At 37.3% G+C, this 22,702-nt stretch overlaps 5 protein-coding genes across 9 annotated transcripts; 2 read left to right on the top strand and 3 right to left on the bottom strand.

Annotated features, from left to right (window-relative positions):
* The first annotated feature begins 156 nt into the window (after positions 1 to 156).
* LOC131009091 (pentatricopeptide repeat-containing protein At2g01860) lies at positions 157 to 1,974 on the top strand. Its single transcript, XM_057936300.1, has one exon. It carries the CDS (start codon positions 487 to 489, stop codon positions 1,888 to 1,890), a length of 1,404 nt encoding a protein of 467 aa, XP_057792283.1. The 5' UTR covers positions 157 to 486; the 3' UTR covers positions 1,891 to 1,974.
* A 495-nt stretch (positions 1,975 to 2,469) lies between these two features.
* On the bottom strand, positions 2,470 to 7,081 carry LOC131009090 (citrate synthase, glyoxysomal-like). The gene is made up of 13 exons (XM_057936299.1): positions 6,618 to 7,081; positions 6,180 to 6,360; positions 5,728 to 5,813; positions 5,273 to 5,377; positions 4,886 to 4,948; positions 4,618 to 4,727; positions 4,287 to 4,406; positions 4,134 to 4,209; positions 3,897 to 3,970; positions 3,676 to 3,796; positions 3,341 to 3,438; positions 3,130 to 3,253; positions 2,470 to 2,808 (listed from the first exon to the last, which is right to left on the bottom strand). Exons 1-13 carry the CDS (start codon positions 6,855 to 6,857, stop codon positions 2,677 to 2,679), a joined length of 1,530 nt encoding a protein of 509 aa, XP_057792282.1. The 5' UTR covers positions 6,858 to 7,081; the 3' UTR covers positions 2,470 to 2,676.
* A 1,908-nt stretch (positions 7,082 to 8,989) lies between these two features.
* On the bottom strand, positions 8,990 to 12,472 carry LOC131009089 (ubiquinone biosynthesis O-methyltransferase, mitochondrial). 5 transcript variants are annotated; one of them, XM_057936295.1, is made up of 10 exons: positions 12,142 to 12,472; positions 11,927 to 12,016; positions 11,695 to 11,773; positions 11,368 to 11,445; positions 10,798 to 10,878; positions 10,353 to 10,402; positions 9,956 to 10,136; positions 9,474 to 9,554; positions 9,274 to 9,386; positions 8,990 to 9,170 (listed from the first exon to the last, which is right to left on the bottom strand). In XM_057936295.1, the coding sequence occupies exons 1-9, from the start codon at positions 12,384 to 12,386 to the stop codon at positions 9,279 to 9,281; spliced, it is 993 nt and encodes a 330-aa protein (XP_057792278.1). In that variant the 5' UTR covers positions 12,387 to 12,472; the 3' UTR covers positions 8,990 to 9,170; positions 9,274 to 9,278. The 5 variants fall into 5 exon arrangements, with proteins under 5 accessions (XP_057792278.1, XP_057792280.1, XP_057792277.1 ...); XM_057936297.1 differs by having other exon boundaries at positions 9,956 to 10,105; positions 10,830 to 10,878; XM_057936294.1 differs by having other exon boundaries at positions 8,990 to 9,173; positions 12,142 to 12,454.
* A 2,321-nt stretch (positions 12,473 to 14,793) lies between these two features.
* Positions 14,794 to 15,861, top strand: LOC131009958 (zinc finger BED domain-containing protein DAYSLEEPER-like). Its single transcript, XM_057937355.1, has 2 exons — positions 14,794 to 14,857; positions 15,325 to 15,861. The coding sequence occupies exon 2, from the start codon at positions 15,328 to 15,330 to the stop codon at positions 15,859 to 15,861; it is 534 nt and encodes a 177-aa protein (XP_057793338.1). The 5' UTR covers positions 14,794 to 14,857; positions 15,325 to 15,327.
* A 4,771-nt stretch (positions 15,862 to 20,632) lies between these two features.
* LOC131009088 (receptor like protein 29) lies at positions 20,633 to 22,626 on the bottom strand. Its single transcript, XM_057936293.1, has one exon. The coding sequence runs from the start codon at positions 22,205 to 22,207 to the stop codon at positions 20,834 to 20,836; it is 1,374 nt and encodes a 457-aa protein (XP_057792276.1). The 5' UTR covers positions 22,208 to 22,626; the 3' UTR covers positions 20,633 to 20,833.
* Between the last annotated feature and the right edge of the window lie 76 nt (positions 22,627 to 22,702).

Here is a 22,702-nt window from a genome sequence, read left to right as displayed (position 1 = left end):
AAAATCTAATGTTGAAAACATGTGGTATTCACGATAGGGCTCACAAGTAGTACTTGAAATATTATTCCGTCATTAATTAAAAAAACGTCACTAATTTTGTTTTTTTTTTTAAGAAAAAATGAATTAAAGAAAAAAGAAAAAGAAAGTAAAGTGGATAAGATAGTTGAGGACTCGAAGTCGGTACTACAACGTAAAACTTTATGGAACAACATAGAAACGCTTGGACGATGAAATCATGAAAGCGAAGTAATTGAAAATTTTGGAGATTCCGTTGATCATCTCTCCCTATCTCAGTCACACACAAACACATTTTTGTGAGATTTTTCAGGCTCAATACGGTTTCTACAGAGTCAGAGATATCCAATCGGAAGTGCATACAATCTACAGATTTCTCCGTATACCAGATGTTCGACGAAATGCCTGTTAGAAACCATCGGGCTGATCCAATACAGCAGCAACTTCCCTGATTGCTTCCGATTTTGATGGATGGAGAGCTTAATCTGCTACACGTCTTCCCATCCGTTCCACTGCAGCAGATTTTCACACGGAGTAACATTCGCATCGCGCTCCCGCACCAAAAAACACAACCACAAAAAGCTGCAGCTTCCGAAGAACCTTCGCCATCGCCGGCACACTGAGGCTCCGCCGGACTTCCACCCTCCGATTCATCGCGTCGAGGATCCCGACGGTTGTGATGAAATCGATGGTAGTGATAGTTATGATGGAAATATATCATGGGAGCCAGATGAAATCGAGGCCATTTCATCCCTTTTCCAAGGCAGAGTCCCTCAGAAGCCCGGAAATTTGGACAGGCAGCGGCCTCTGCCTCTCCCGCTTCCTCACAAGATTCGACCTTTGGGAGTTCCCACGCCCAAGAAACTGATTAGAACTCATGTTGCTGTTTCAAGGCAGCCTGTGTCGAATCAGATTTACAAGAACCCGTCTTTCTTGATCGGTTTAGCCAGGGAGATCAAGAGCCTCCCCCCTGATGACAATGTGTCCACAGTTCTCAACCAATGGAGCCGGCTTCTCCGAAAAGGGTCGTTGTCGCTGACAGTGAGGGAGTTGGGGCATATGGGACTTCCCGGCCGAGCCTTACATGTGCTCTGCTGGGCTCAGAACCAGCCTCATCTCTTCCCCGATGATCGGACCCTTGCCTCCACGGTTGAGGTCATGGCAAGGGCGCACGAGTTGAAGATGCCGTTTGAGTTGGATAAGTTCCTGAGCTTGGCCAGCCAGAGCGTCTACGAGGCAGTTGTGAGAGGTTTCGTGAGAGGAGGGAACACCAGGCTCGCCTGCAGGCTTCTGTCAGCTGCTAAGAAAAGCAAGAGAGTGTTGAGCCCCAGCGTGTATGCTAAAGTGATTCTTGAACTCGGGAAGTGCCCTGATAAGAGGATGCTCGCGCTGCCATTGCTGGAGGAGCTCGCGAGGAGGGAGGATCTCGTGCTGAGCCAGCAGGACTGCACGGCTATCATGAAAGTCTGCACGAGGCTGGGGAAGTTTGACGTTGTGGAGGCGCTGTATGATTGGGTGAAGGAGTCCGGTAGGATTCCCGGTGTGGTGATGTACACGGCTCTGATCCACAGCCGGTTTGTGGAGGGTAGGTATAGGGATGCAATGGCTGTTGTCTGGGAGATGGAGGCCTCGAATTGCCCGATTGATCTCCCAGCGTATCGCGTATTGATGAGGCTTTTTGTTGCTTCCAATGATCTGTCGAGGGCTGGGAGATACTTTGCTAAACTGAAGGAGTGTGGTTTTGCTCCGACGTATGATATTTACAGGGGAGTGATTGGGATTTTCATGGCTTCTGGGAGGCTTGCCAAGTGTAAGGAAATATGCCGTGAGGCTGAGATGGCCGGATTCAAGATAGAGATGGAGAGAATGATGTAGTTGATGTAGATCTATTTTGTGAAATTTTATGGTGTGATGTTTTGGATTTGAAGTGTCTGCCAATATGATTATATGAATTGTATTCTTTTATGGAAGTTCTATAAAAGATAAAGAAGCCCGAGACAACATGCATAAATTGAGATGGAATGGGACCAACGAAAAGAGTCGAACCATTAGTGAATTAATGAATTACTCTCTCCATCCACAAAAAAGCCGCTCAAAGCCGAGCTCGAGTCTGATTGTGCTCGGCTTGCTGGACTCACAAGCATGTTTGAATTTGTTTGTTATAAGCCGCTCTTTGTGGAAGTCCATTTGATAGCCTTTCAATCGAGCCTTCAATCAAGTTAGTTCACGAGCACTTAAATGAGTTGAGCTCAAACCAAACTCGAGCTCAGTAATTGGGTGACGAGTCAAACTCAATTAATAAGTCAGAAGCTCGAGTTGAGCTCGAGCCGAACTCAAAACACTCAAATATTTAAACGAATCGCGCTCAAGCCGGCTAGTATTCGGCTCGGGTTGGCTCGTTTAGAGCCCTACCCTGCATACAGAACAACAATCAGAATGAAGGCAACATAATGATGGTCCATAATTTTGGTGACTATTATTTGATAATAAAAAAATTCTTAGCAAGAGTACTGCTACAGTTTTTTGTTGTGAAATGCTTTATAGATATCACACCAAAGATGACTTCAACCGACCGGTGATGAAAAACACAACGATCCTGTAAGATCGATACTTATTTCTACCAGTGAGAAAACAGACTATCTGATGCAGAGTTTTAAAAGACTATGCTCCAGAACCAGCCAAACGCCTCCTCGTTGCGTTGGAGACTGCCACCTGACCAAGTTTATCTTCTTCTCTGGAAATCTTCCGTTCTTGTAATGGCATGTATTGCCGTAGCCAGACGCCAGTGTACACCTGGAAATGAAACCAAGATCAAAATGCAGTAGCATTGTATAAACCGCCTTAACGACCATCAGAAAACAGGGCGCCCTCTTGGAGGACTGTGTTTGTCTTGGAAATCATCAAGATGGGAAAGATGCAGTGAAACAAGAAGTTTTTCACCAACTTTCAGTAAAGCAGTTCTCTTTATTCCAAGGACAAATTACGTAAAATTTAGGAAAACAATGAAATCGGGAAGAAACTGTGCTACATTCTAGCTTGTCTATAACAAGGAGAGAGTCCTATAGCTGCAATGTCCCAAAGGAAGAACTTAAGAAAGAGCCAGGCAAAGATTACCTGTGCTGGTCTCATTATCTTTGTATCAGGATCATCCAGGGACTCTCGCCAATGAGATAGATAGCCAGCCATTCGAGGAATTGCAAACAAAACAGGAAAAAACTCGGTTGGGAAACCCATAGCCCTGAACACAAGATGGAGAATACACTATGAAGATACCAAAATGATTGCAAAATGAAAATGGAGCCACAGAGAATGTCAGTAATAGTACCTGTATATTAAGCCAGAATAAAAGTCAACATTAGGATACAACTTCCTCTTCACAAAGTACTCATCAGATAGTGCAGCTTTTTCCAAGGCTATGGCCACCTGCAAATGACATTAAACTGATTGTTAAGATCCAGCACTAAGCATCTCAAATTTACAAGGACTATCCAGTTGCTGTTGCACTCTTGATTTTTCAAGCAATAAATGCATTGTGTATGAATAAGGTTCTCATAAAAGAACTATTCCAATTCAGCAATTCCAACCGCATTTGAGGATCAATCGCAGTTTTATATTTATACATAAAAGCAATGCTCAAACTTCACTGTATAATGGACCCACCTCTATAAGAGGATCCCTGCCAACAATTGAAAATACTTCCTCGGCAAGTTTCTTGATGACCTTCGCTCGCGGATCATAGTTCTTATAAACACGGTGCCCAAAACCAGACATCTTACGCTTCCTAGAGATTATGGCATTTTAGTAATACATAACATTAAACCCACCCATGAACCTTTTACTGGTTGTCATAAAAGAGATGGTAAGCATAGAAGGATACCAACCTGTTCTTTACACCTTCGATGAAATCAGGAATATTCTCTACGCTTCCAATATCACTCAACATCTTAAGCACAGCCTACAAAGTAAACAAACAAGAAAATTTTGGATTTTAATGCAACTTGAACAGTTAATAATCATACTCAGATACTGTGTTACCCTAACTAATTAATTCATGTTTCATTGATTGAAACACCAAAAACTTCCTATGAAGTAGTTTCGTAGAAGTAAAAGATAAGTACCTCATTTGCTCCACCATGAAGAGGACCATAGAGAGCTCCAACTGCACCAGCAAGGGCTGTATACACATCAACACCACTGTAGAAGCAGCTTTACATAAGTTACAAACGACAGCACTACATTTTTTCATTGTTCAAGAAGACATGGGATATAACCTTGAAGCAAGGTGCCTTGCAGCTGCAGTGGAGCAATTCATCTCATGTTCTGCATGTAATATGAAAAGAATATCCAATGTACGAGCAAGCCGAGGATTTGGTTTATAAGACCTATTGCCCCTGTTTTTTACATCAAAACATTAGTTGGATCATCACCTAAGCTTCAACGAAATTAAACATTTGCTAATGCACTAACACACTGCAGTGCCTATAAGTACACTACCCCTGAGCCAGAATATAGGAAGTCAGTACATTAAAGTAGGATATATTAACTTGATATCAATCTTAAAGACTAAAAATATCTGGAAAACAAGAAGGAATGAGTGCATACAATGAATCAAGCATATATAAGAAGTTCTCTGAGTATGAGAGGTTGCTGGACGGAAGGACAGGTGGCCTCCCTGCCATTCTCAAATAAGCAGCTGCAGCAATTGTTGGAGCCTGAAAATAATTTATAAGCTTTTAATATTTCTTCCACCAAATCTCTTGATCAGCTGTACAATATTGTGACTTATTTCAAAGCAAATAAGCATGCAGACTGTAGACATGATATGAGTATTACAGCTATTAGCTGAAGTGAAGGAAGAAAATGGCATCACCTTCCCAAGTATGCGGACAATTTGTTTGTCTCTCACTTGCTTAGACTTGTATATATCTTGGCCCTGTGTCAAATATCATTGATGAATAAACAAACAGAATAATATTATTTCGAGAAGATGAACTTTTCAATCATGGCAACACCACCAAAATTATTCATTCATTGACGGAGTTTTAAGCAAGTCAAAAGCTGATATAAGGAAAAACAAAAATAAAAATTAACGATTTGATGCCACGGACAATCTCAAAGCTGGTTTCCCAAAAATCCAATAGCACTTTCTGACAGTATCTTAAAGCACAAAGTCCATATTGCAGAAGGGTAAATGTATTAAATAAAGAAGAAAACTGTAAGTACTCTATATCCAAAAAATAAAATAGAAAAGGCTTACTCGTAAAGCTGGATTTGCGTCTGGATGAAAGACTGAAAGGGCACTCATAGCACTAACAAGAACACCCATTGGGTGAGCATCATGGGGCATTGCTTGTATGATGTCCTGCCAAATATGGTGAAATACCTTTAGAAACTCTATTTTCATGTACAAACCCCACTAGGATTGAACAGTATTCTATCGATATATATATATATATATATATATATATATATATATATATATATATAGGGTTGGGTTATACTAAAAATGCTATCTTTTTCAAAAGCAAGGTACTCTAAATATAATAGAAAACACAGCACATACACACATACAAAACTATGTATTGACATGCAGAGGTTGGAGCAGACTTTCAGACACATCAAAGTAGTATGACTAAAAGGAAAGAGAATATCTGAAGATGATTGTTCCATTCAACAGTTGCAGGAAAAAGAAGACAACTTAGAGAAAAATACCAATACTCCTTGAGGAACAGCTGAATGCTGTGAGATGGAAAACTCCCAATCTGCCAACTGACCTTCAGATGGTAAATTTCCATACACTACTCAGAAAAAGAAGAATTCATCAAACTTTAATGCAGAAAAGGTGAAAAAGCAACCAATGTCGAAAATCAAATTGACTAGCCAGTGAATGGAACACGTAGACCTTGTAAGAAGACATGCAAGTACCAACCAAAAGAGAGTTACTGTAAATGTATTACATATCATACAGCACCATCAGTTAATCAAAAGAATCTATGAAGTAAGGTAGGGATACCTCACATATAAATCAACAAAATCATGAGTTATATGGTCAATCAAATCAGCAAATATCTATCGAGTTCTTAAGGAAGCGTCATTACTGCAATTAGGCAATTCCCTCAGATGAAAACACAGAAGAAACCTACTAGCAAAAGTGTAACGCTTACTCAAAAGATAAGCCACTTCCAGAAAGGAACTCCCCTCAGCCAGCTCCTCAATCGGATAACCCCTGTATCTAAGAATCCCTTCATCTCCATCAATATAGCAGATCGATGACCGCACTGGGGCAGTGTTAAGGTATCCTGGATCATAAAGCTTGAGCCCCTTGTCATTCTTTCCGGTGGTTATCTGTAACACTCACTTGAATTATTATTATGTATCAATGAAATACTTATACTAGCAACGAAAGGATTATTCAAATTAACCGTTGGAGTGATTAACGTTCACACACACACACTTCCAACAACTTCCCGCGGGAATAAGAATTTTAGCGGTAACAATTCTGTACGAAGTAAATGAAGTAATCACTTCGCATTGCTACTACGCTTCTTTCCAATCATAACGAGAACGAAAGTAGAAGGGCTTCAATTTCAAAATAAGAAAACCTTTTTGAGGTCGGTGGCTTTGACGGTGCCTTCCTCGGAGACCTGAACCTGGTACTTGTTGCCAGTACGCTCATCAATTAGAGTTAACGATCCCTTCAGATACGGCGGCGGTGCCACGACGGCGGAACAGCCAGAGGATTCCAGAATTCCGGCGCCGGATTGATCAAATGAAGCTGAGAGGTGAGCTGAGAGCACCGCCAAGCGGCCTCGAGCAAGTGTTGAATGATCGACACCGTCCATTTCTTCCTTGAGCTGTTGGCTCTTAATCAAACAGTTCGACACAGAGGCTTCAATAACCAGATCGCGCTTGTGTGTGTGTGTGTGTGTGTGAGAGAGAGAGAGAGAGAGAGCTGCTCTTCGCGGCTTCGCGCTTCAACGCATGGATGGAATTATGGAAAGAGGAAGAAAAATAGAAAACAACTAACTTGGTTTGGATAGGTGTTCCCATACGCTAAAGCAACATAAATATGGCTCAAAAATTTAAAATACTCATTTTTGATAATTAATAAATAAAAATATTTATTTTGATAAAAATATATTAAAATCTACTTATTTTTGATGAATTATTTGACATTGTTGTAGTAGAAAAGTGAATTTTTTGGTAGACCAATATATCATCCTATGTGATCTCATCAGACAATAATGTATTATCTCGTCAGACAATTATATATTTTATTAATTAATTAATCAATGAGATAATATATAACTCAATCAGATAATATTATTTCTTCGGACAATAATGCATTATCTCGCCGGACAATATAAAAGTGACATATTCAAGTATTTATATATATATATATATATATATATATATATATATATATAACGGTACTATTCTTGACATATGCCTTTAATAAACGAGTGGATGGATTACCACTAAAATACAAGTATTGATTTATTTGATAAATTTGTGGAAGGACATAATCTAGCGTGACAAGGAGAGAGCCCAATTTGCAGCATGGAACGCAATCAACTATTTTTATTTTTAAATAAAAAAGGAAGAGAGTGTGTTGGGATGCGCACTATATTATCCTTTATCATCTTATAAGGCCAGTTGGTAATAATCATCCATGCAAATCCTATTACTATCTTTCAATAAATAACATGCTTTACATTTAATTCGAATTCAAAAAGTAGCTCAACAAATTATATGAAACGGCAAATTAATGTTTTTTCAGCTAAACAATTAAAAGAAGATGACATTAGTTTTTTGGAGTTTGTTAAAGCGTATACGGCAAAATATTAATTGTTGTTACAACGCTTGATCTCTTTTTGAGCAATGCCATACTAGCATTTAAAATTATTAAATTAGAAAATTATGTGTAATACTTTTTGCAATATTTTCATGAGCCTAATATTTTCATATTACACGTGTATTTTATGATATCAAAATTTGGGTTGACGTCGTCTGAATTTTTCGATATCAAAATTTGGACTGGGCCTTGTAACAGAATTGCAAAAATGTTGAAATTTATAAAAAAAATTGCGATATTATCAACAAGATGGTCGAATTTTATGATAATAAATTATATACTTTCCCAACTTTAAAAAATCATGCAACGTACTAACTGACTGTGATCAGAACTGTATATGTTGTCTCGTTTCGATTGCCGAAATTGAATTAGCACAAGATTATCTGAGATTAATTTTATCATAAAGATAGGCCAAGACCTATAAGCCAAGACTATTCATACGTGGCTTTGTACCGAGAATGAATATTCACCTAATTGAACAAAATATCATAAAATTAATCTAATCTAATCTAATCCTTCTAACGAACGACCCCCAAAATGTACTAATTTAATTCAATAATATCATTATTCTTAAATCTACAATTGGAGTGCCATATTGTAGAGCCAGGATAGATTTTGTTTATTTGAAAAATAATTTGAATTTATTGAGCATATTTTAAGTGTGAGATTCAATTGTTATTTATTGGGCTAGATTTGAAAACAAGATATATTACTGGGTAAAATTAGTATATTTGGCCTTCAGAATATGTGATATATACAGTACGTAATATTTCAAGTATAAAATAGTACTAGTATTAAAGAAAATAAAATCATGTTTGTAAGCACATATCAATTGTTTCAATTGTAAAACATGTTTATGGCCACTTGAGTCTTGAAACAGAAACAGCAGCCGCACCAATTAATGAGACACATTCCATTATTACAATGCATCTGAATGTTACTATAATTAAACTCTAATTAATATTAATAAATTCTAATTTGATAACCTCTAATTAAAAAATAATAAACCCTAATTGAGATTGTTGAAACCTAATTGATTTAATTAGGATAAATTCACACAAGTTTTTGCCCCAATTTAAAAATACCAGTACCATCCTCAGCCTACACGGCTATACCATATGAAAAATTCAGCTCGTTTTCTTTGAAATATGAGAAAACTTCTCCATAAACAGAAGAAAAAAGTTCCAACATTATTAAATAAACAAATCATTAGCTTTATACTCTGTTACTAACAACCATAAAAGAAAAAAACTGGTATATCTTCGAACACTGAACACTTCTTTCAAACCTCAAAACATTCCTGCTGCCACAGTTGTACAAAAAATGAGAGATGTCACTGAGATAAAAGAGAGGAAACAAAATTTGAATATGAGAAAGAAACATAGTGGTACGCAATGTTTCACCTGATCTATTCGTGGTTCTTTGTACCGTATGCAATGAAATTTACACCGATATCATCAGAGAGAGACCATCGCCCTGTCAGTGGGTTGTAGACGAACCCAGCCATCTCTTGGACCTGGAAGAGAATGCAAGCAGCAGTTTACATCTCGTGAAGAAAAGAAAAGACTACATCAGAGGGTATGGAGATTTGCTTCCGACTTACAGAAATTGAAGCTCGCTGAAGAATTAGGACTAGCTCTTCTGGGGTGAGAAAGCTCGACCAGTCATGTGTGCCCGCTGGTAGCTGAGAGATTTACACATGTTAAGACAGTGTGCATAAACTAAACTTCCACATCATTCGAGTTTATGAAGCATAACTTGCCAACATAATTACAATCGTGTAATAGACATCCCCCAAGAATCTAAACAAGATCAGACAAGTCAAAATAAAACTCACACGTGCCAACCCCCAACTCATGTCTGACTGTTATCCTAGTCTAACTTTTGAAGACTTGGACCACTCCTTTCAGAGGAGATATGTATTATAGATGAAAAGTTAAATTCACAGGCACTGATATTTCAATATGCATGAATGTAAGAAATAAATTCATGATTTTTTTTATTTTTATTTTGCAGGAATGTCATCATCATGGTGAATAAGCAAGCCTTAACCACAGTGAGCAATATGGAAAAGTAGTAGCATACCCAACGTAAGACATATTCTGCCACAACGATAGCTGTTGCATATGCTCTCATTGATCGATTTATCGTTGAGATCAGAGTAGCTCCACCAGATTCGGTCAAAGCTGACAGCGATTTGCAGAAATCAGCAGGATCTGCCACATGCTCGATTACCTGGATAGCATGTAAACAATCAGGTGTGCATCTGACATCCACAATCCAAGGAGCACGGAAAAGTGACAAATATAGATGAATAGATTTCAATATTACATTCTAGAAGAGTGCATCGACTCAATCATCATATATCATGAAAGAGCAGATGATATGGATTTACAGAAAATTAGATGGAAGATCAAAATATCCTATTAATGTTGACAATCAGACCAGTGTAAATACTCCATCCAAAGCATTAATAACATACCTCAAGTGCAAGTACAGCATCAAATTTCCTCTGCTCTTCCACCAATTTTTCTGTCAAAGCATAGCTGTCGCATCAGCTTAGAAGAATAGGTTTAGAGGTCCATATAAATGAATCAAATAATAGATCTACAAAGGTATAGATGTCAATTCCCAGAAAATGCCCTAACACATACAATGCCCATACCAAGGGTAGATTAACAGCATGACATAAAGTGATAAAACTACAAAGACATACTTAGTTATATGTCATATTTTAGTCTAGCACTAACATTCCTTGATACATAATGAGAAAATACTTTTTGTCAAACTGCCCCAAATGATAGCAATAAATAACTACATGAGCTTTACCGAGACATAAGCAAATATAAAAACACACAAGTTTCCATGCTCAAGAGAGTGAGTGAAATATATAAAAGAAACACAAATAGTTGATCAATTGTTTTAACCTTCACAGTGAACACATAAGTACGACATATACCAGCTGTTGTACAAAGATAGTCAATAGAGGAAGTTGTTGGATCCAAATCCTGCAAAATATATACACTCTCACTGACATAAACAATAGAAGTTTCTTGTTGTTGTTATATACATGCACTTTTGAAGTATAAGGAAACAGGTTTACAAAATGTAATAATTTCAGTTCATTCCCATAATGTCATGCAGATTATGCATCAAGAAGTTCAACAAGCCAGGAATTCAAAGTTATTATCATTCTACATTCTTAAATCAGTTTTTGTTCCACAGTTACAGACTTACAGCTTTGTGAAAATATTGCTGGATAGAATGCATTCCATTTCAAATTTCTCAAAGTACAATTATCCACCACTATCTTTACAGCTATTGAATTGGTTTGCATCCCATGTTTTAGTTGTCTGTAATTCATATATGGTTGCAGACTAAACTAGATGGCATGAATTTTCACAATAAAACCGTACAAGACACAATGCCCTTGTACATGAGTGTGGAATGCACCGTGACTTATTAAATTCTCCTTTTCCTCCTCAAATAAGACATACCGCATGAAGCTGGGCAATCTTGATATTCTTTTCCACAGCATCAACTCCTGTAACATGTGCGCCCATGCGAGCTAAAGGCTGAAATATGATAAAATAAAAATGAAGGCCAGAAACGAGTCATCCTAGGACTCGAACGAATACTAGCAAAAGCTAAACATACATGTTAAGATTAACAAGTTTACCTCCATTAATAACCAATTCAACAACAATAACTAATAGAAGAACAATAGTCAATAAGCTCCTACTATCCCAGAGATACGATCTCCAAATGCCTATTAATGAATCATACCAACTTTGAAGATTACCAAAGTGGTTAAAAAATTATACCTCAGATAGAATCCCTCCTCCACAACCAACATCCACAAACTTCAATCCTTCAAATGGCCTCGAACAGCTTGGATCCTTCCTGAAACATGTTGCATTAAACAATACCCAATTTTTTTACCCTAGTAGTAATTACATCAAAGTGGGGGAAGAAATAATCACAATTTCTGCCGATTTGCATAGTAAAAATCTATTTGCAGAAACAACTAAATATGCAATAGCATACTAAAATTACCCAAAATGCCGGCACAACATGGACCTAATAAACGCAAGTCTCGTCGGATTCATCACATGCAATGGCTTGAACGGTCCTTCAGCATCCCACCTAACATCAATTCAGCAAGAAATTAAACAAATTGATAAATCAACAAAACATAATCGAGCAAAATCTCCAAAATTAACACACGCAAAAAAAAGAGACTCAATTCTTCTCTTAAGAAAAAAGAAAACCATGTCTCAGAAATGGCGGCGAACTTCTTCAGCTCAGCTTCATTCAAAGAGCTTTTTGAATATATCTTAGCCGACGGTGGAGGAGTAGGAGCCGGAGCGGCCGGAGATGGAAGCGGAGAATCCGAGTAACGCCGACTTTGGAGCTTATGATGAAATTCATGGGTCGTGTAGTTCGCGGGCTGTGAACTACGACAAGCGGGCCGGGTTAGGGGTCGGAGTCGGGCTAGAATATGCTTAGACATCATCGTCGCAAATGAAAGAAGATGCCGGAGGCTTTCTCGAGCACCGCAGCGTCACTGTGGGAAAGGAGAGAGATAATGGGCCGGGCCACAATTTAACAATAACTGAAAGTGGGCCGGGCATATGGTTACTTAGTGGGCCTACTGAAAATCATATACCAACGGGCCCCAATACCAAACGTGTATTACTTTGAACCATTGACTCAATAATGTGACTTGTCACTATAATCGTTTCAAAAAAAAAGAAAAGAAAAATGTCACTGTAACCTCTCATAATAATAATAATAATATTAATAATAATAATAGAATTACAAGTTACAATCCCTAATTTTAAATTTTAATAAATTAGTACTCAATTTGTCTCACCACTCTTGACCTAATTCTTTTTGGGCATAGGGATGGCAACGGGCCGGATTTGGACCGGGTCTGGCCAATACCAGATCTAGATCCGTTTTTATATACTAGATCCAGATCCAGATCCAGATCCGTGGATCTGAAAATTTTGGATCCAGATCCAGATCCGTCAGATCCGCGGGTCCACGGGTCCAGATCCATGGATCTACTATTTTTAAATTAAATTAAAAAAATTTCACAAAATCAACAACATCTAATTTCTATCATGAAAAATATAACACAAAATACTTTTATCTAATTACTTTTAGTTTTTATTCTTTGGAATATAATTTATTTATTATTTTTAATTTAGTTAATATTATTAGTAAACTAAATATAAAATATAAAATATATATATATAAAATAAAACGGATCCACGGGTCGGATCTGGGCCGGATCCGGATCTAAAATTTCAAGATCCAGATCCAGATCCGTTTTCAAAACTGAGATCCAGATCCATAAAAACGGATCTGGATCCACGGATCTAGACCGGGTCCAAGATCCACTGCCATCCCTATTTGGGCACGATTGTTTAAGAAAATAAAATATTAATATAAAATATATGAGTTCATATCTATTGTAGCGATAGTTTCTTACTCAAAAATAAAACAGACTAAATCAAATGGGAATGGCTCGAGAAGGAAACTAGGCCAAATTAAATGAAACGATGGAAGTAATAAATTAAAGAGAATATATCAAAATATCTAGCTTGTTATTGTAAAGATAAACAATAGCCATGAAGATATAAAAATATTATTCACATAAATTATTATTTTGTCCTTAATAGTTCACAACTAAGGAGCTTCATAGTTTGTCCTTTGTTGCGAACTATTATTATTATAATAATAATAATAATAATAATAATAATAATAATAATAATAATAAAATTATATTAGTAGCTACTTTTTATTTTTATAATAAAAAATAAATATTTATTAGTTGATTGATTGAAATAACCCTTGAATGTAAACATTACTATATGTGATAAAACCAAAATAAATGGTAAAAAATTAAACGATACGAATTTCAAAAAATACACATGAAGTACAAAGTCAGTGACAATTTAAGACTCACCGAGAAAACATTTTAATTTGTCCATTAAAATAGAAACAGAAAAATAAATGAAAGCAATTGATTATTGTTAGAGTGGGGAGACCAGCAAGTACTAAAATAAGTCAGTTTCCCTTTCCCACGTGAGCTTCTGTGCTCCATCTTTTGTCTTTCATGACTTCTTCTCGCCTTCAATTTCAGTCATTTTCACTTCTTCTATTTTTCATTTCTATTGAAATTTAATACCCCATGATTTCACCTTCAAAAATTTACAGACCAAATTTAATGCATACGAAATGTAAAATTTGTTTGACTTTTGAATGATGGATAGGGATGGCAATGGATCCGGGACCCGGTCCAGATCCGCGGATCCAGACCCTTTTTTCCGGATCTGGACCTTGCAAAATTTGGACCCGGCGGATCTGGACCGGATCTGGACCACTCTCTAAAAAACCGGATCCGGATCTGGAGTAGAAGGTATAAAACCCAGATCCGGTCCAGATCCGGTCCAGATCCGGATCTGGACCCGGTAATATTATAGATATAATATTTTTATTTTTTTAATTTTATTCAACCCTAAACATATCTAACTTTTACAATTCAATTTCAAAATCAAAACCCTACTTCATCTAATCATCTCACGGTCTGACTCTCACCTCACCTGCGCCGCTCACCTATCCTCCACGCCACCCGCGCCGCTCGCCTATCCTCCGGCCGGCGGCCGTGCACCTCCGAATCAGCCCCTCCGGCCTTCCCCACCTGAGAGCAGCAGCGTGAGCAGAGCAGCGTGAGCAGCAGGCAACGCCAATCCATCTACGGCCGCTCCATCTCCGTCCACCTTCGTCCACCTCCGGTCTCGGCCTTTCCCCCACCCGAAATCTGTGGACTTGAGCGGAGGCTCTGCTGCAGAGCAGCCGAGCAGGTTCTCGGTGTGAGCAGAGCAGCGCAAGGCAACGCCAATCCATCTCCGGCCGCTGCTCGTCCTCTCCGACCGGCGACCGCTCCTCTCCGGCCGCTGCTCATCCTCTCATCAGGTAAACCTTCATTCAGCTTTACTTTTGTTACTTTTGTTACTTTTGTTGTCTATTCAAATTTGTGTATCAATTCTTGTATATCGATAGATGATAAGTTGATGATGCATTTGTATTTAAGAATAATATCTGGAACATGTGATGTGGAGTTGTTGTTGCCTAGTGATGTTTTGTTAGCTAATCTTTATTTAGCAATTGGTGGCATATGCTGTGCTCTTGATTTTGATGAGATGATTCTGCTACTTGTGTTGTGGTTAATGCAATGTTATGTTATGGTTTATGATGTGCATTATATATTTGAGTTGTGTTTATCAGTAAGTATATTTTGTGGAAAGAACAATAACAATATTATTGAGCTAATTATGTGTGTAACTTGTACAGAAAATCATCATATAATGCAGTTGAGAACTTTTGCTTAACTTGATGGAATTGACTATGAAATAATTGTGTTCATTTTTGCTTTATTGTAGAAAATGGAAGAACAATCCATTAATTCAAATAGTGAAACTGTTCAGTCTCAAATACCAAATGATGGGGCAGCCGGCGTGGTTGAAGGCTTTGTTGACCTTGAACGAGATAACAATACCACCGAGGTTTCGAAAGAAAATGAAGCAGATCCAATTAGTGGTGTTACTATAAAAACAAGTAAGAAAGTCACTTCTGAAGCTTGGGACCACTTTGATAAGATTGTGGAGAAGGGTGTTACAAAGGCGAAGTGCAAATATTGCAAAGCTGTTTTGTCATACAAAGTTTCCACGGGAACTTCTCATCTTCTTAAGCATGCAAAGAAAGTGTGTTCGGGAAAGCACTTGCGAGTTGGAGTTGGTCAAACACAATTGAAGATTAAAACTGAAGCTGATGGGTGCACTATCTTGGAATTGAAGGAAAAGGAAAAGCCTGCCAACTTTGATCAAGATGTTTCAAGGAAGGAGTTGATTAGTATGATAGTGATACATGAGTATCCTTTGTCAATGGTGGACCACATTGGATTCTTGAATGATTGTTGAAACTTTAGACAATTGTTATGATTTTTATTTTAATGTTTAATTAGCTTAGAATTTTTTTTTTAGAAAAATGATATGGATCTGGGTCTGGACCCGAGACCCTGTGGATCTTATGGATCTGGGTCTGGATCCCATTTTTTTGGATCCAATGGATCTGGACCGGATCTGGATCTAAGTAAAAAAACATGGATCTGGATCTGGACCAAGCAGGATCCGGTCCAGATCCGGCCCATTGCCATCCCTAATGATGGATGTGGAAAAAATATGTAAATTCGAACGTAACTTTTAGTTGAGGCGGGTGTTTTTTCACTATCGTGAATTTTTTTTTTTCCTGATTGTGACATTGTTTTCATAATATATCAATTTTATTATTTTATTCTATTATAAATACTCTCTCCGTCTCACGAATTTTGACACGTTTGATTTCAGCACGGAAATTAAGTTATTGTAAATTAGTGTTTTAAGTGTGTAGTTAATAAAGTATAAAAGTGATAAAAGTGACAAAGTAAGAGAGAGAAGTTACCTTATTTGAAACAATAAATCTATGCTGCTACATTGTGGCCACCCACACACTAGTATAATCAGGAAAATCTAGATTTATTTAATTTAGTTATTTTACTATATTCTCTACATTGTACTTATTTTTTTAAATTTTTTTTACATTTTTTATTTTTAATTTATTTTTTAATAAAAATAAAAAAGTTACCAAAAAATTACAAAAAAATAATTACAGTGTAGAGACTATGATAAGATAACTAAATTTTATTTTTATTTTTAAAAATAAGTTGAATAAATTAAATTATTTTTTATTTAGGTAAATTGTGGGTGACCACAATGTGGCTGTTTATTTGAAAATGTGTCAAGATTCGTGAGACAACCTAAAAAAAACGTGTAAAGATTCGTGGGACGGAGAGTGTATATAAGTAAATAAATGGTGTTCGGTCCCAACTCCCAAATCCCAATTCCCAATAATTTATACCAAGTTTATAAATCGACATCGACAAAATACATTTACTCCCTTATTTGTTCACATGCGTGTTTCAACGACTACAAACATTTCTTCTCCCTCTCTCTCACACACACATAATGTCTCTCTCTCTCTCTAGGATTGAACATCACTTTTTATTTGCCCTCAAAGGTTAGAAGTGGTTAGCATTCTTCAGTTTCCATTGTTGTTTCTCATTGCCTATAATCTTTTCAGAAAGTGATGGCTCCTTACAAAATTGACATCTCATCAAATTGCTAAGGGCCCCAAAATCTTGTGCCAACAATATATATTTGGATAGTTTTTGCATGTGTGCATAAATGTTGCAAATTACATAAATTAATTTGAAGACAAATTGTTACTACTTTTTGGCAAAGAAATATGTAGCATAGCAATGGTGAAATTGTTTTAGGTTATAAATTTTTTGGAGTACATCAATCTCACGAATCAATTGTAAATTAGCGGTGGTTCATGTCTTTTACCTTAACAACAATATTAGTATATGCCAATTATATGAAATTATACATATACATATATATAGATTATGGTTGTGAATTTAGTGTTAAACGGTAGGATTGGACCCACCAAATTATAAAAGTAATGAGTGGTATTTTGTAAATATTGAGTGTGAATGAGGTTTAAAGTATAAAGGAGGTTTCTAAAAAAGGAAAACACACAATCTTTGTAGACGGACGAAAATAGTAATAAACACACAATTTTTGTGGACGGAGGGAGTATATTATTTCGTGAGAACATCGAGCGAACGTATAAAATCACTACATTTGTAGAATTTTTAACCAGTTACTACATTTATCAATCAATGAAATACATTCATCGTAGATTTTATTGATTGAATAGCACTGAAAATAGTTTTTGTTCTCTTTCACTATATCGTATATATTTATAATATATATAGGGTTAGGTTAACATAAAAATCAAAGCTATTGTAAAAAGTAAGAACCAAATTTCGTAATGCACAATAACATAGTTCTTATTGCATTTCATAACACCTATATTTGCATTTTTACATTTTTCACACAACTAACTGTAGACTATGGGCCCGTTTGATTTTCAGTATTGGATTAATCAGGATATAAATTATCCTGATAATTTAGTGTGGATTAGTCATGATTTCTAATCTCAAATGGGTGTTTGATATCATTGGTAATTAATCCCAAAAAGTGTTTGGTATCCATTGAAATATGTTGGATTAACATATCAAATACCTAAATTAGTAGCCTATGGAGGGGGTGGAATAATTAGTGTGGGTTAATCCCATGGGGGAGGTGGGATAATTAGTGTGGGTTAATCCCACAAAATAAGTTAGGGTCTTGGGATAAACCTGGAGTTGACCATATTAGTAACACATAAATATCAAACACTACATAAATCCATATTAATTTAACTTATCCTGCTTTTAAACCCATAATATCAAACACTACATAAATCCATATTAATGTGCGTTCAGTGTAGAAAAATCATAGTATATAGAACAGGAAATACTATAATAATGCAAATACAATTATTATAAAATGCAATAAGAATTATGGTATTGTGTTAGTTTATAGAAGTCATCCCTATAACTTTTGTTTTATTAGAACTCATTCCTATATGTATATACTAATATACTACATCCGTCCTATTTCAAGTGTCTTATTTTTTTTTGGGTTATCCTACTTCAAATGTCTTATTTTTCTTTTATGAAAAAGAATTAGTCTCAAAAAGTGAGAATTTTTAGAGCTCACATCACTTTTTCAACTCTACATTACACCACTTAATAATTCAATTAGATTTTAAAAAAATTACAGTGACGGAAACAAACAGGACACTCGAAGTAGGACGAATGAGGTAATATATATATATATATATATATATATGTAGTATATATATAGGGTGCGGTTATAGTGAGAACCACAATTATCGTGAGAACATAAGAACCAATAAAATTACTGCATCTGTTATACAAATTAATGCATCCGCTATTAAATTTAATGCATCCGAAAAAAATAATTTTTTGCTCCCTTCAGGATTCGAACCCAGCATCTGCATCCATCCACCAAGATGATGCATCCACTGTAGATCTTGATGATCGAATGGCTTAAAATGATTCTCCGTTCTTATTTTATTAGTGGTTCTTATTTGAACTTCTCCCTATATATATATATATATATATATATATATATAATACATGGATGTTTCAAATGTTACATACTATATGCTACCTCTCTCTCTCTCCCTCACTGTGTCAGTTTGCATTATTGTTGTGTTTGACGCGTGGGAAGGCTTCTGTTTGGGTACAAGAAGCGATCACTTTGTGGAATAGACATCTCATTAAGCTTACTACATGAGAATAGTATTTTATAGTAATTTAGTGTACCAAACATACTGAGTGACACTGCTCTCACTCTAATTGGAAATAAAAACAAAAAACCAAAAAAATAAAGAAAAAGGCAAGAGTGGAAGGGGGTTCTCTACTAGTTTTTTGTTTTATAGTTCCTGTTCTCTTCAGACCAATAGGGAAGGGAGAATATTTACCCCATCTCTTTCCTAATCACAATTTGCTAAATTAATCCCATCAATTGACATATTATTGCTTCAAAAATGATCAAAAATCATAATGTTGCATACATCATCATTTACCAAATTCTTCAACCTTCAAATATATATACAGTACTGTAATTAGTGGATGTGGTGTTAAACTCCCATGCTGGACTAATTAGGTTAATCAGAATTATAAAACTCCTAGAAAAAAAATTAAGTAATTAATCCAAAACAAATGGTCACGAAAAACAAGAAAGCAAACAGTGTATAGGGAATTTGCTGCTATTTCAATCTTCTTCATGTCTTGTGTTGGGGCAGTCTACATATGGTTTTTACAGTTTAGACTGAGGTATCTTTTACTTTGGAGTGTGGATGAATAGGGTAGCTATTAAGGTTCAGGCATCTCTATGCTTTCTGCCCAATTTAATTTTTTATATTGTTAATTAGATTCTTTTCTCTCACTCCAAGATCCTCTCTCTATAACTCTGAGAAATGTATATACAAACAGCACAACCAAGTTCATGGTGGCATTGAGCTATATACTATTCTATACATTCCTTTTATTCCCAATTAAAAAGACTCTCTTTTTTTTTGCTATCTTCTCCCTAGAAACCATAAAAAACACCTTGATTTGATGTGATGTGTCACATAATTATTTTAGCTATCTTGTTAATTAATTATATTAAAAGGTCTTTTATTATATATCCCCCAATTGCCATCAAGAATCTTGGCATTTATGAAAATGGTTGAAAATAACCTAAGATTTTGACAGTGTTAAATTCTCAGGTACTTAAGAAAATGACTGATCACTCATTACCCAGATAGTATTCATGGAATGAGAAGCAAAATAATGGGCCAATGCTACAACAGAAGATGCATCTTTTTGTACCATAAAGAAAAGGGGGGAAATGTTTTGAAAAGTTGAGAGTAAATTTTGAATTTGTGGGATCCAGTTAGTGTCCTTGTGTTCAGTGGTCTTGTTTAATCACACACAGCAGCATCAGAATGCCCCTCAAATTTCTTAAAAAATAATTTTAATAATAATATACTAGTATTGCTTATGGGGATCAAGAAACCTTGAGCTTTTGTTTTCTGGCAGGAAAAAGTAAATGCTGATATCATATCAGACAGTAATCTGAAAATTCCTAAGACACAGTAGAAGCTGGGGTGAATTCTTTAGCCTGGACTAACTGCCAGTGCAAAAATGGTGGATGATGATGATGATGATGAGAATTTCCAGACATTCTCTTGGAAAATGCTAATGACCTTCATTGTTGTATATATTATGATATCTAAGCCATGCACAGTCAAATTGTGGAATGGATTAGCTGCTTCAGTCCAACATACACTTCTATCAAATCAAACATCCATTGCCCTTTAAAATTTAACTAAACATGGGACAGACAGATGGACAATGAAAACCAAGGCTGACCTAAACATATGTATGAACTAGAAATAATAAATTGTGTGATGAAATGATAGAATGGTGAAGCAAAGACTAACAAAGAGCAGAGTGGAACAGTGCAGCAATGCAGCTTCAGATTTCTTCACCGGTTTGCTGCTGATTCTGTCATTGTTGCCACAGACACCGACACCGATGATGACATCATCGGCGGCGGCAGATGGGCTGAAACACAGCCCTGAGTTGCCACTGAGGTCCAAGTTCCTCCCCAGCCTTTTCAAGAAGGTTGAGTTGAAAGGCACAACACCTTGTAGAAAGTTCCTGCTCAAGTTCAAGTGGTAAATGTGGGAGAGGTTGGTGAATCCATCTGGGATTGTGCCTGATAGTCTGTTGTTCTGCAGTGAGAGAGAGCTGAGGTTGAGGAGCTGGGAGTATGCAGAAGGGATGGTGCCGGAGTAGCCGGAGTTGGAGAGGCGGAGCTCTTGCAGCTTCTTGAGCTGCCCGAATTCCTCGGGCAGGGAAACGGACATCGGATTGTTGTCCATCAAGAAATACTGCAAGCTGTGGAGGTTGATGAGGCCTTTGGGGAAGGCACCATGCAATCTGTTGTTGCTGAGTGCCAAGAAAACTAGAGACTGCAGCTCGTGGATGGAGTCTGGGATGGTTCCGGTGAGGAGGTTGGAGCTGAGGTCGAGCTTCTGGAGAATCCGAAGCTCGCCTATGGTGGGCGGGATCGCCCCGGTCAGCTTGTTGTAGCTCAAGTCAAGGCCTACAAGCTTTCCAAGATTGCCTACTTCTGGTGGGATTGTGCCTGTGAGGGTGTTGTAGCTCAAGTCAAGGTGCAGGAGGGAGCTGGAGGTGAAGATCTCGACCGGGATTGGCCCGGTTAGCCGGTTTTGGGACAATGTGAGGATTTGGAGGGATTTGAGGGTGGAGATTTGAGGTGGGATTGTGCCGATGAGAGCAGAGTTTGATCTCAAGCTGAGCTGCTGGAGAGGGGAGGCCGGCGGCAGCTTGTTCGGAGGGATCGAGATTCGTGCCGGGGCGTTGGTGAAGCATTGGAAGATGAAGACTGCATCAAGGTTTGGGAGGTGGAAGATTTCTGGAGGGAATGTGGCAGAGTTCTTGCAAGCTGGATTGGGAAAGGTGCCCAGGTCGAGCCGGGTGACGTGGAGGAGGTTGTCGAGTGTCGAATGCTTGCACTCGATCCCCGTCCAGCCCGAACCCGGCTGGCAGGGGTTCGGGTAGGCGGCTCGCCAGTCCTCATCGGCCGAGAGGCTCTCCATGATCTTGTACAAGGTTTCGAGTTCGTGGCGATTCATGGAGCTGTCTGGTGCTAGAGATTGCTGATTGGTGGAGAAGACTGGGAAACAGATTAATAGCAGCAGGAGGTGAAGGGGAAATGGGAATAAAGAGAGCATTTTTGGTTTCCACTTTGTCTTGACTGCTGCTGCTGCTGTTAGGCTAATGGACTGAGAACTGTTTTAACATGGGAAGTTGTTTGATTGATCACATTTGATTCAAAGTTAGAGAGAGAGAGAGGGAGAGAGTAAATGGAGTCGAGAGCCAAGATTTGATTGAAATGATGGGTGGGGTCAAGAGCTTGAGTGATAAAATTGAAGCCAAAAAGGTAGGGCCAAGTGATGTTTCTTGAGAATTACTATGAGGGATGAGTGAGAAAAAGGGCAGGGGAAAAATAGGACATGTTACATTTTATCAGAGTTGATGATGATGACAATGGCAAACATCAAATAAAGGAGGAAAAGAAAAGAAAATGAAATGCATGGAGGAATTAAAAGAAAAAAAAACTCAACTATGGAAGTGAAAGGAGCCAAGGGGCTTATCATGATTCCTTTTGCCATTTTGAGGATTTATCTCAAGATTTACTCTACTACAATAACTTTCTACCCTCTATG

This window comes from Salvia miltiorrhiza, chromosome 2 (assembly GCF_028751815.1).
Source record: "Salvia miltiorrhiza cultivar Shanhuang (shh) chromosome 2, IMPLAD_Smil_shh, whole genome shotgun sequence".
Lineage (NCBI taxonomy): Eukaryota > Viridiplantae > Streptophyta > Magnoliopsida > Lamiales > Lamiaceae > Salvia > Salvia miltiorrhiza.
The sequence above is the reverse complement of the archived record's forward strand: the minus strand, read 5'-3'. Positions and strand labels throughout refer to the sequence as shown.